Genomic DNA, 14,100 nt, shown 5'->3' with positions numbered 1-14,100 from the left:
CGCTTTCGAAGTAAAAGCTTTTAACTTAACTTCTGTTTGCAATTGTAAATTGTGATTGAAAATATGCAACGCGTCGATGAATAACATTTTCCTCTATACTTCATAATGTACACATTGGATTTTTCTCAATCGACTTGAATTCCTACGTTCTAGCTTGCCATGCAAAATGAATTTGCCATTTCTTTGTACCTGTGTGTGAGTGTGAGTGTGTTATCGATTTTGGTATTATTGGACTCTGCATCGGTCTTCGCCATCGGTCACAAAAACTCGAAACTGTTGTCGTCTCCGAGGGTTAATATATTAAATTGATATCGGCATGTGTAACGATGATATGGCACGAGCATGCTTTTTCGGTTCGAATGACACAAAACCGAATTAGAGTAAATTGATTATGGAATTTCCGTGTCGTCAACATCGTCTATGCATATCGCTACAGTAATCATGTATGAGTTTATGCGCATAATAAAATTTTATTCGATGTAATCAAACCATTCAAATGAAATTAAAGGACAAAACACACAAAAAATATAATGCTATTGCTCATTCACATTGGGGCAACAAATTTTTATCGATTGATCTGTAGCAATCGTGTACGTGCTCAATCGGATTGGTTCACCTGTTGCCCAGCCAAATTAAATGAACCAAGTCAATTCCGAAACTTTAATAACTTATCCCATTTATTCAATTCAATTTAGTTGGGAAAATAACATTAAACAGGTGGGCGCTGGTATCGAAGATTTTTTGTTGAAGATTCAACGAATACGACATCTATCAAAATACATAAAGATTTTTGTTACTAAAGAACACACTGACTCTGATTTTGTGTGTCCGTTTGTATTGCAAATTCTGCACTCAGTCGTCAACCGTAGCTGCTTGTACAAAATTTACAACACACACGCATACACAGAATCGGTGTCAGTACTAATATGTTTGCAATACAGCTATATAGTTCGCTAGAGCTGTGTCAAGACAGCAGTAGTAACGAAAATCTTTATTGTCTTTAATAGGTGGCGTATTGTTGAATTTTCAACAAATATTTCCATACAAAAAGTGCTTCACCAGCGCCCACCGCATTAAACCGAGTAAAAAAAACGTTTAGCTAATTGATTTTCATTGAAGCATGAAGGTTAACTTGGTCCTTTAAAATTATTGTTGACATTCAATGAATTGATGAAGAATTTGTTTGAATAATTCTTGAAATAATTACTTTGATCCAAACTAATTGACATACTTAATCACTGTCTTTGAATATTCCACAGCTAAAAATAATGCCACGAACAAAATTTGGGTCATGGAATTTAATTCATTTTCAGCATCAATCGATTTTCGCGAACGTTTTCACACTGAATGTATTCTCTCTCTCTCTCACCTTCTATTATGTTGAAAGAACGGAATCAACACAAAAAATACATAAATCTTTGTTGATTTAAAAACTTGACAATTCCATCGATAATAATTCTTTTCCATAGGTGTGTGCTTAGGTCGCACTGGCTTTGTCACACAATCTTAGCTAAATCAAAACATGACTAATGCCAAGAGCTTAGGATAAAAAGAACTGCGTGTATACACAACGCACTAAGCACTAAGATTTTAAGCCAAACTCAGCAACTTCTTTATTGTTTGTTTGACTCCACTGAAAGTACTGGACGAGAACTGCACAATTCTTCCAACAATCATTTTCCTCTCATATACCGGCACATTATTTTTTCTCTCCCTCAATTGAAGTGTGTGATTAATTGTCTCGATGAAAGCTTTTGATTTGGTTCGTCTCGAATTTTACCATTTCAAGAGTAGGTGGTTGCAACAGAAAGAAAAATTCGGCTTTCAACTTTGTCACCAAAGATTCATCCATTAAGTAGGCAAAATGATTTATTGAATACCGTCTCTCTTTATCTCTTTGTCGATGTTTGTGTTTTGACTGTGTTTTATGTGACAGATAATCATCAAATAGACAGCACACCGACTCGATATGTATCGCACTTTTAGACTTTTCTCCAAATATATACTTTTTTTTTTTCGTTTCTTTTCGTTGACGAATACTTTTTTCATTTAACTTTGACTCTTTTGCTAAATGTTCAAACTCGAAAATCTATATATCTCTATTTATATGTTGTTGCTGTTGTTTACTATCTATTTCAATGTTGTCATTATCTTTGTGTCTATTTATATTTTAATCTGTATGTTGATTTAATTTTGAAAGAAACACATATACATTTTGTTTTTCATTTACAAACTAATTCAATTTAAATTCTAACCATCTTTATCTCTATATTTCTCTTTTCAAACTGAAATTCGATTTGTTTGACTTTGTTTCTCTATTTTTATCTTTCATTTTTTTCTTTTCTACTCAATTTCTTAAACCATCTTTGATTTGCGCTCTGAATTCTCGTACCGCCGAATGTGTGTTGGGGGTACTGATATAGGGCGCTGCGAGCAGATTTGCAGCTGTTGCGTGGTAAAGGTGCCATTAAGGTTGGTGGTTCGTTAGATAGGCCAATTATCGATTCGAAATCTGCGTGCGCCCGATGCTGTCTCGTTTTTGGGTACATTAATCGTGGAGCCGAGTGTAATTTGTGCCATTTACGTGTGTGCCGAGAGTGCCGAATCGACATATCATTCTCCAAAAACGATTGGGTTTGCATCATTTGTTACAAAGAAATGTGAGTCTATTCTCATCCGAATTTATTCTGGTATCGCCTCCGAATCTTCTCGTCACAAAAACATGCAACTCATGTTTCTCTTTTATATACTTGGTGTCGTAATTAGTCGTTGTTGATCCTTTTGTGTGTCTTTCTCTTCAAAAACACAACAATAAATGTGTTCTACTTTTTGTTTTGTTCCCCTTTTGGTCGTTAAAACTGTATTAAAGACGCATCTTGAGGAGTGTCTTAAGAATCATTTAGATTAGGTGGAGAATTTATTCTTTTTCATATCAAAATGAGTGTTGCCTTGGGATTTTAGTCTACATCTTATTGGAACAATCGAATAAAAGACAAATGTGATGAAATATCTTACAAAATAAGTGTAAAAAAGTTTGTTCACAAAAGGGTGAATGATAAAGCAATCGAACGCAGCTTTTCTCTCAGCTGATAATTATTCACGCTCTACATTCTACAATATGGTGTCTGTCGCAGTATCTACAATTGTGATGAAGCGAACGATAAAGAACCCGATTTAATGGCGGTTTATAGTGCAGTCGACCTAATCAACTCATTCATTTTGCTATGGCACGTTTCAAGTACGATAATTTGCATTCACAATTCAGAAAATGAAATGCACTTATCGCATTCTAACTGTTGACTAACCAAAATCGATTGTAAAGTGCATTTGTTGGATGGTACGAGCGAGAGATATACATATAAAGTGTTACATTTGGTAATTTTCCATTTGTGTTACGAATTCTGCGATAACAAAAAATAAATCAATATCCATTGCACTCCAACTAACTCGCCAATTGCAAATAGATTGCATTTAAGATGAAATTTCATAGACGTTTCAAATGGCGGGTAATATTAGAGTTATGTTACATAACTTATGCAATCCCAGTTGCGGGAGGGTCATTTCATATGAATAATACAAATGAACGCTCTAGAATAAAAACAACGTACTGAATGGTTGTTATATCAAAGCGGAACAACAATTCTATATAAAAAACGCCGTATTCCGCTTTGATATAACAACCATTCTGTACGTTGTTTTTATTCTAGAGCGTTCAAATGTATTATCAAGAAATTGTCAGCGCTTCCAATTCCAAAAAGGATATAATATATATTTATCATTTAAATTTCATCTACATCTCTGTGTTTCTCTTCCGGTTTGCAGGTGGTTGTTATCTAAATTCAGCTTAATTTGTGTGACCATCGCAAACGTATTGAATTAGAATCCATTTTCAAAATGTCACTAGAAGATTAGAATACATCTGCACTTTCGGTTAAAGTGAGTCGCGTAATTGTAGCATTGAACAGATAATAATGGTTTGGCAAACGACAGAAAATGTCAACACGCATTTTTGGTATTACGTGAAGGCAGGCAATGTATTATTTACTGAGAATTTTGCTGTCACAGTAATAATTAATCGGTTAAAAGGTGTTGAAATAAGAGCAGAAGACGATGCATGGTATTTTCATGTTGGCGCTGGTGAAAACTGGCATCAATTAGTCGAACGTACGTTGAACAATGAAATGGTAGGCTTAGAAGCGTTTGCTTTAATCCCTGGTTGTGTTGGTGCAGCGCCAATTCAAAATTTCGGAGCTTATGGTATTGAATTCAAAGAGGTGATGCGAATACGTTGATGTGCTTAATCTTCGCCAAGGCACCGTTGAACACATACACAAAGAGCATTCTAAATTGGGATATCGTGAAAGCGTTTTTAAACATTCATAGAAACATGGCTTTGTCAGCGTTGGCATTCGCTGGCTATCAATTTTAAGCTACGGGGAATTATCTAAACTTGACAGCACCACAGTAACAACACGTTAGATACGAGGGTTGCTCCATAATTTTTTTTAAAAACATATATAACACAGTTGTTTTTTGTCGAAAATGGTTTTATTGTTTTTCAAAATATTCCCCGAAATGATCGATACACTTTTGCATTCGATGAAACCATTTGTCATAGCATTCGTGCCACTCCGAAACTGATATCTCCAAAACGTGTGTTTTGAACGCTTCAACTGCTTCTTCTGGTGTCGAAAATCGTTGACCACGTAGTTTTTTCTTCACGCTTGGGAACAAAAAAAAGTCATTGGGTGCCAGGTCAGGACTGTACGGTGGATGACCCATCAGTTCGATGTTTTGACCGGTCAAAAATCGAGTAGTTTGAAAAGATGTGTGAGAGCTCGCATTATCGTGATGAAGAATTATTTTGCGACGGTGGTTGTTTTTTCTTATTTCACCAAACACTTCGGGCAAACAAATGGTGGTATACCAATCAGAATTGACGGTCTTACGATCCTCTAGTGGAACGGTTGCCACATGACCACTTCTCCCGAAAAAACAGGCGACCATTCGCTTCGAAGTGCTTCTTGCTCGAACAACTTTCGTTGGGTTATCTTCATTTTGGAAGACCCATACAGTCGACTGCTGTTTCGTTTCGGGCTCATAGGCATATATCCACGATTCGTCACCAGTGACGATTTTATTAACGTCTTTTGAAGCACCACGATTGAATTTCTTGAGCATTTCTTTACACCAACTCACACGAGCCATTTTTTGTTCATCGGTCAATTTATGTGGGATCCAACGAGAGCAAATCTTTTTTACGGCTAAATGTTCATGCAAAATTGTATGTATGCTGTGGGATGAAATGCCCAAAGATGCCTCAATCTCACGGTAGGTCACATGACGATCTTCCATAATCAGTTTTCTGACAGCATCGATGTTTTGTGGCACAACAGCCGATTTTGGACGACCTGTATGAAACTCGTCTTTGAGCGAACTACGACCGCAACGGAATTCTCAGTACCAGTTATAAATTGTCTGAAGGGTTGGTGCTTCATTGCCAAAGGCCAAATGAAGTCGATCGAAACACTGTTGTTGAGATAATTTACTTCGAAAATCGTAGTAAATCATTTTACGAAAATCTTCACGTGTAAAATTCATTTTTTTGTTGAGTCGCAGTTTACCAGTCACTGTAAACAATACAAATAGCGTTCGTACGACAAAAGGTTCAGGGCACGAATACATACCAAAACATCAAACTTTACGAATATGACAATGGTTTACATCGGGCAACACTATAAGTACCATTTTAAAAAAAATTATGGAGCAACCTACGTATTTGAAACTGTTTGTAAAATGCGCCGTAGTAAATTTCCAAATCCAAAAATCACCGGTAATGCTGGCAGTTTCTTTAAATATCCAACGGTTAGCATGACGATGGCAGCAAGTTTATTGCAGAAATTCCCAGAAATGCCACATTATCCACAGTCATGTATTGAAGTAAAGTTAGCAGATCGATGCCAACTAAAAGGCTTTCGCATCAATGAGACTGTACGGTACATAAAAATGGAGCACTTGTTTTGGTAAATCTTTGTCCAGAGCAAGATAATCAATCTTTTTTTTTTTGATATTGTGGCATTGGCTCGTCATATATACGTCAAAATGACGCAAATGAATTTAATATTTGGCTTGAGCCTAAACTTCATTTTATTACTGCACATGACGCAGTAAAGGCAATTGCTTGACACAATCATCCTTTCGATGTGTGGTCTTTTTACGAAACGACTAGTTCAATGTGAGTTATACTATTTGGATGACGGTAGTTTTAAGGTGCCAACTTCCATCTCATATTCGCCATGTTTAAGGTTTCTCCTTCTTTGTGTTGTGTTCACATTAAAATGGAAAAATGTCCATTTCATATGTTTGCATTTCATTTGAATTCAATTCTCTGACTTCTTGTGGGAAATGAAACTCTCTTGTTTACAATTCACTTTTGACAGATGTCGTTTTTATCAACTCACAGTCATTTACTCGGTAACAAAAAAAAATTGCAAGTATATTTGCATTTCCGACATGAAGACATTTTCAATGCTATTTATACCATAAATAGAAACCATGCTACGAATTTTTGATTGACTCACAAAAGAGATCTGCACTTCAAAACATTTTCCTTGTGCATCTTCGTTCTACATTCTTTTATTCGTCAATTTCTTTATCGTACTCATTCAGACTGAATTTATATCAAAACAAAGTGCACGAAAAAAAGCTGCCGCATCGCCTCAACATATAGATGCATAAAATATGAATTTTCTTCATTTTATTATTCATTTTATACGTTTGTAAATTGAAATTTCCAAGAAATTCACTTCAAAACAACTGATCCGGTTCATCGTGAAAAATCTAACGACATTTTTATGCGCTCAAAATGGAACCATTCGATGTAACATGATTCCAGTCATAAAACTAGTGAATTAAATGTATTGTTATTTGTTTATGATACACATATGCATACACACCGAGCGCATGTAAGCGAAATCAAGTATCTAAAAAAGGGTCTCTAAAGAGCTTCATGGGAAAAGCAGCTAATATTTCAAAGCGAATGCATTAAAGCATATTTTTAGTGGATCGTAATGTTGATGTGTATGTATACCATGCACCCTGAATTATGATGAACAACAAAAATAACCTTCCAAGAATTCGATGTTCGAGCGGTAGCAACGGAAATGCCAAATAATAACATTTCTCTTTAAATTCTAGATATATTTCACTTTTAAAATTCAGAGACATTGTAATATTTTATGATGACCAAAAAAAAGCATCATAAAATTTTCCACATGTTGCGTCTATAAAAAAAGCTTTTTTTATCTTGGATTGCTATGAACAATGCAACACAAATACGATGGAATAAAGTTTGGTCCAACCTACAAGCAAAAAGTACTTCATATGCTCATTATCACAATTTAATGCTCTCGCCTACAACAATTCTCTGACAAATGTCGCACAGTTTGTCGTGTACATTTTCACAACTTATAAAACAACCGATAAAAAGCCTATTTATAAATCAAACAAATGTGGGCTGAATTTTATTAGATTTGTTCTCCTTTGATTCCGACTCGATGATCATTAAAATTCTTGGAAAAAAGGATTGGGAGACTATTATCATGTGATGGAGTATGTGTCAACATTTTCACGTTTTTTTTTCTTTTTGTATAGGGAATTGAAGGCAACGAGCGGTGAATGGATATCTGATTTATCACGGGAAGTCCAACGCACTGAATCACACTCAAATGAGTATTTATCTGCATCGGAAATAATTCGGAAAAGCATTAGACGCTCTTGGACAATTTCAAGTGAGTTTGTGTTCGATCAAGTAGATATTTATCATTAATGATAAAAGATTACTAGAATTCCATTGAATAAAAGATAAAATTTCATTAATATTAATTAAACCGTTCGTTTTTTTGTCGTGTTATCGAAAACTAATAACATATAGATTCGCATCAAGTGTACAATAATCAATCGAACGTGAATCGAAATGGAGGTGTTGGTGAATCGCAACGAGCATTTATCTCAGCTCCAGTAAATTCATGTGATTCAAACGAATACAATTACACGACGAACAATCGAACGAATCATATCGTAAATCATTTACAATATCCGAACATGGACTATCAAAATAATGAATACTATGAGCGTACGTCACCACAACGTCGTGTGCTTCGTCAATCGACATTGCCCAGCAATTTACCACATCCGGATCAATATCAATATCAAAATAATATCAATTTAATGCCACCGGTATCGCCAAATCAACAAATCAGCCCTCAATACAGTCCATACAATACGGACACCGAGGAAACAATGGACGCATCAAATCCGGATTTGAGGCAAATTCGTTATCCAATTCGACGACAATCAACGTTGCCAAGTCGACCAAGCGACCATCTTTATCAGCAGCAGCAGCAGCCGCAACAACAACAGCAACAACAGCAGCAGCAACAGAATCAGTACTATTTGACAACGTCACCAAATCGAAATTACAGTCGATCACCTGAAAAGTCTGATTCGGAGCAACAGCTTCATTATCCGCCACCATTTGTAAGACAATCAACATTTCCATCAAACACATCAAATGAACAACAGCAATTTGTTGCTAATACACATCGGCCGAAAATATTGCCCACATCGCCAAATCGCCTCTACAATCGATCACCTGAACATGGCAGCGAACCAGACTTTCTAAAACAACGTCATCTTGGTGTCGTACGTCAGAATACACTTCCAAATCCTGATCAGCATATGAAATTGTTGCCAACATCACCACCAAAACGTCAACTATCGCCACAGTATAAAAAACGCTCACCAGAAATGATACGACAAAGTACATTACCATGCAATCCGGCTGATAATTCACTAAATGTTCCGCAACAAACGAAATTTCTTCCGATTTCGCCGCGTTTAAAGCAAAGCTTTTTATTTCCTCAAGCAAAACAAAATCCACGACAATTTTTGTCGCAACAAAATGTACCGACCGCCGCAACTGAAGATCCATATTCGAGTACGGGCAGTGTGAGTTGTATACCGCGCGAGCAACAAGTGAAAATGATGAAAGTACGAAGTCACAGCAACGAAGAGTATAGCGCAAATCGACCATTTCCACCAACCGAAGGACGGCGATTACTTCCGGAAATTCCGCGAAATCGATCTCGATCGCCAAGGTAGGCTTAAATTTATCTTTCACTCACTTGAAAATTGATTGGATTTTAATTCATAAATGGTATCTTCTTTTTTTTCAGCCGTTTGGTGCGTCAAGACAATGTGAAAGAAGATATGCGAATAAATGAGCAACGGTCACCAAATAAGCGAACATTTGTCGAGGCTAAGCAAATTTTACCCGAATACGATGATATGAATCAAATGAGTGCATACAACGATGGTATGTACAATAGTGATAATGCATTTCGCGAGGCTGACGAAGATGATACATTCGATGGCCAGAAACAATATCCACCAAATTACTACAGTTCAAGCGATCCAAAATTGCAATACGACGATGACGAAATGGTACATCCAATGTCGACAATGTGTCGGCCGAATGTCGACAATTACATGGTTGATACACAGTATAGTTCACCCGAAGAGAGTTCGTGGTACGGACGAAAAGAGCGTTCACATCGTCGACGTTCACGTGAATTTACCGAAAATGAGGTAATGATCTCAACAAATGAACCGGACGAACATCGTCGCAAGCCCGAAGCAATGCGATCGATATCGGAAGATACACCAACAAGAACAGCAAAACAAGCGGTAACTAGACGAACACTATCCCACCCAGAAAAAGAATCACATTCACAGGTAGCAAGCACCATACTATACTCACATCGTATGTTAGCTATGTAGAAATCTTACTTTTTAGCAAATATTTTTTTTTATCGTTTACAAATGATTAATTCATTACATATCTTGTGTGTTTGTGTGTGTGCTTGTGTGACTGATTGTATAATTGCAGAGTCCAAAAATACCCAGTCCAAAGCAGTTCATTGACGTCATGGAACGATCGAAGAAACCATCAAAAATACCCTCACCTCGCCGCAAAAATTACAAATCTATCGATATTCCGGATACATCACCGCCAGGTAAAACCGATTTGCACTCCACTAATTTTGTACATTTACAGTAACGGGCTTTTCATTTGATATATTGAATAGACGTTTATTATTGTACATTTCGCCTGATTGAGATCTGTTTCAATATTCACAAATTTTAAGCTCATGTCGAATCCTGAATTATTGATTCGGTAGTTTTTTTTTCGGTGGCTTTTCCAATAGGAAACTGTGCTCAAAATAACCGATTTTAAATTAATACATTTTTCATTCGGAAACGGAAACCTTGAGCCTGACAGACATTTGACTGTTGGCAAAAAAAGACAATGGTTCTTCTGAAAATGGATTCGTATAATGAGTATATTGCAGTTGACAGGACAACCGCTCTTCTATAGAAAGCTATTCATGCATACCATTTTTGTGCAAATGCACATATTTAACAAACAAAATGAAAAGAATCACACACACACATGTATTGCTTTTGCAGTCGATTACAAATGAAACTGAATTCGGTCACAACACAGAATTTTCACCATGAAAATTCAAAAGTGATGCTGCTGTTGCCTCCGCCGCACGAAAAAGCGTACAATTTCACTGCAAAAATGTATCACACACTGCAGTTGTGTGTATGGAAACTGTGTTGCTCTCTTCCAAGCGCCTTTGTCTTTCTTTTTCTGCTCTTTCAAAGTACAATTTCAATGTTAACGAGTCTATATAGTATTGAGTGCTCGTATTCAAGGCGTTATAATTGGTGCTCTATGTGTATTGTACTTTAATTTCAAATGGAAATTCCATACGAAGCAAAGCATTTCTAGTGCATAAAAGAGAGAACCCGTGGCAACGCAACACATTGACACAAAATGAGACAAATTCTCACGATATTACGAACTGCGTTTCGTTACTATTTTATGCTTGGAGGATATTGTAACGTAAAAAAATGAGCCATATTCATGGAAAAGTTGCATAGAAAGAGGCAGGATGACGACAAGTTCTCAATGTTATGGCCAAACAATAATTACAAAATGCTCAGTAGCACATTTTTAGTTCACATAGTGACGCGAACGTATTTCCAACATCTCATTTAGATGCTAAAAATAGCTTCAGCACAAGGATCATATGTCCTATATTTTTCACTGTCGATTTTCTCGATTACGTGTGTGCGCGAGTGCAGCCCAGTTATATGATTCTCCGTGTGCAACAAAAAAACATTCACGATGGGAATTGTGCGCGCATATTTTCTACATTTCGAATTCAAATTCCAGCTGATATATGAGTTTTATTTGTGAACTATTACTTGCGTTGATATGTGTGTTTCGGTGCCTCTGTGGACTGCGAATATTACACCACTGAAATATTTCGCTAGCTTTAGGTATTTGTAGTGTCAATTGAATTCGTTATGTTCACGTCAATTTTCATTACTTTCCGCTGTTCGCAACAGTTATTCTTATCGATTTAATTAATGTGTGTATATGTGTATTTTTTTCCTCGCAGGTAACCGGAACCATTTGCATATGCAAAAACGTGATTCGAAAAGTTTCGATAGCGGTGCTTTGTATCGGCCAGAAATGGATGATGATAGCAATGGTACGTCAAGCATGGAACGAATCGAGCGAATGGATCGAATTGAACGTTCGGATCGAAGTGATAGTAAAATCATGTTACCCACACCACCGATTCGAAAATCACCAGCAAATTCAGTAACAGCCGCAACAGCAATGTCGTCCTCATCGTCGTCCGGTATGACAACAGCAAATCAATCAGAGGACCATAGCAATATGAGCGTCGATCACAATAAAATCGAGGCAAGTAATGGCGCAAGGCATTCGGCAGTAAACGAAAAAGTTGAAACGGAACAAACGACCAGCGAACCGACCGAGGTACGACGTAATAAATATAAAAATAAAACAAATCAACAAAGAAAATGAACATAAATGACAATTGCGACAACAAAGTTCACCGTTTTATTGACACCTTTTTTCTTTTATTCGCTCATTTAAATGATAATAGTATATATCGTTTTTTCCATCTCGAGATTACTTTTTTCTGCTTTTTTCATTTGTCTGATTCGAATTTTTCGCAAAAACACGAAGAGATCAACAAAGTTGTCTATATTATGCGAAAGTACGAGAAGGAGAAAGGGAGTTCATTCTATACATATTCACCCGCACATATAACATAAACCTAAGCCTTGTGCTCGAACATCTGCTATGATACCAATTGATTTCTCTTTCACCCTTTCATTGCAAACACCTTCGTTCTGGCTTTCGTCTCTGAACATTTTCCGGTCGACATTTATCCCGCCATTGTTTTCGAGGAATGTGTTCATGAGAAACTCAAAGTCAAACTTGTTGAGTCTCTCTGTTCTATTGAATTCTCTATTCGGTTCCGTTTTGTATATTTTTTTTGCCTTTTTTTGTCACTTTTTAATGCAATTTGTGGTGTATTTTTGCAGCATAAAACTACATTGGGCGAAGCAGAAATTCAAAGTGCCGTTGAAGCAGCTGCGGTTATATTCAAGAAAGTTGTGCTACAACGACGCCAAGCAGCTAAAAAAGCCAACGAAGAAGGTAAGCTCTTTCTTATTAGTCCTTCAACTATTCATGTTGGATGAGCAAATCGTAAGCAATGCAATCGAACGACGGAAGGGAAAATGAAATAAAAACAAAGAATTATATGGTTTGAAATATAAAGTCTTATTGTAACATAAGACTTATAAGCTTTTGAAAGCTTGTCGACGCAATGAGTTGTTGAAATTTGGCACATCCTATCTTCAAAATCCCTTAAACATTGTGATTGTTTAAGTCACACCAAGGAGAGAATCATCAATTTGAATTAATCGAAACAAGTGTATTTCAGAAGAGTGCTTTTAATTTAAGTTTCGTTCGGAATTCATTCGACAATGATTCGTCATTTTAATTGTTTCTTTCACCACTTTATCTGCATATTTTGTATACCACAATGTATATGCCGCATATTTATGATTTCACCTCTGCAGGCATCGTGATTGTTGTGCAATTTATAAGGATTTTAAATAGACATTTGCAAAAGAACGTTCGGTGTTTGTGTGTTTTTGAAAAGGAATGGAGCTTGTTGCGCATATGATGATAGTACGTGTATGCCGTTGGCCTATTACATTTGAGTCGAAGAATAAAGCGGTAAACTGTTTGATAACAAGTGTGTGATTTAGCTGAATTATTCGGTTTGACGAAGTATAACGTACACGATAAGATAAACTTTCGCTGTCTATGGTTCGCGTTGCTGAATGAGGAACGTGAAATTCGATGCTACAGAGATTTTGTACTTTGATTGCTGGTATTTCAGTGTTTATTATGTAATTAGATAAATGTCGACGATAACGACAAATTAACAGCGTCATCATTGTAGTCGATTTTATTTTAGTTTCTACGGTTATTTGTGGCACATTTTGAAGTAACATGGCATGAGTGTTATGTCATTTTCATAAACACATAGTCGAACACATAGCACCCAAAAAACTGGCTACACTTTTTACATTGTATAACAACGTCACTATCACCAACAGCGCATCTAATCTGTGTTTGTCTGAAATGACAGAAAATGTCAGATCTTTTACCATCACCCGAACAATGTTTGCATTTGAACACATCTTTTGATGCAAAAACAAAAAACAACAACAAGCCAGATGAATATTTTGGTGCTATACACTTCAAAGAAAAATAAGTTTTCATTGTGCTGCTTTTTCTTCCAAAATAATAATCAAATTGATGTGCTGTTCTAGCTTCTCTTTATCCAAACTACAAAGTTTCGATAAAAACAAAAGATTCTGAAGTTCATCATTAATCAAAGTAATCTAAAACTGTTTTGTATTCAAAAGCATGATTCCCGCATTTCAAAAAGCATTTTGGAATCAATACAATCTTAGAACGCAAAGCGAATCACTGGGCAAATATTTTGTATTCATAGAAACGTTGAACGTATGGTATTTCACTTTTAATCTTTGCGCATAGCAAACGCAAAACATATTATTTTTCCAGCCATTTCTCGTATGGTCACCTTCAAAGAGGCACTCTTTAGCTAC

The 14,100-nt window shown here is 36.3% G+C and overlaps 1 protein-coding gene across 2 annotated transcripts in view; it reads left to right on the top strand.

The window, feature by feature from the left end:
• Window positions 1-14,100, top strand: part of LOC116342095 — a 124,491-nt gene that overhangs the window by 71,369 nt on the left and 39,022 nt on the right. Inside the window, exons 3-9 of one of the 2 annotated variants that reach the window (XM_031769589.1) lie at window positions 2,424-2,660; window positions 7,654-7,790; window positions 7,934-9,158; window positions 9,237-9,795; window positions 9,950-10,076; window positions 11,535-11,920; window positions 12,496-12,610. In XM_031769589.1, coding sequence (XP_031625449.1) covers window positions 2,424-2,660; window positions 7,654-7,790; window positions 7,934-9,158; window positions 9,237-9,795; window positions 9,950-10,076; window positions 11,535-11,920; window positions 12,496-12,610 — 2,786 coding nt within the window. The remainder of the gene's footprint in view (window positions 1-2,423; window positions 2,661-7,653; window positions 7,791-7,933; window positions 9,159-9,236; window positions 9,796-9,949; window positions 10,077-11,534; window positions 11,921-12,495; window positions 12,611-14,100) is intronic. The other variant, XM_031769590.1, reaches the window with a different exon arrangement.

Source organism: Contarinia nasturtii, unplaced genomic scaffold (genome assembly GCF_009176525.2).
Source record: "Contarinia nasturtii isolate CC-2019 unplaced genomic scaffold, AAFC_CNas_1.1 Cnas_scaffold_810, whole genome shotgun sequence".
Lineage (NCBI taxonomy): Eukaryota > Metazoa > Arthropoda > Insecta > Diptera > Cecidomyiidae > Contarinia > Contarinia nasturtii.
Note: the sequence above shows the minus strand (reverse complement) of the source record. Positions and strands in the feature narration are given on the sequence as shown.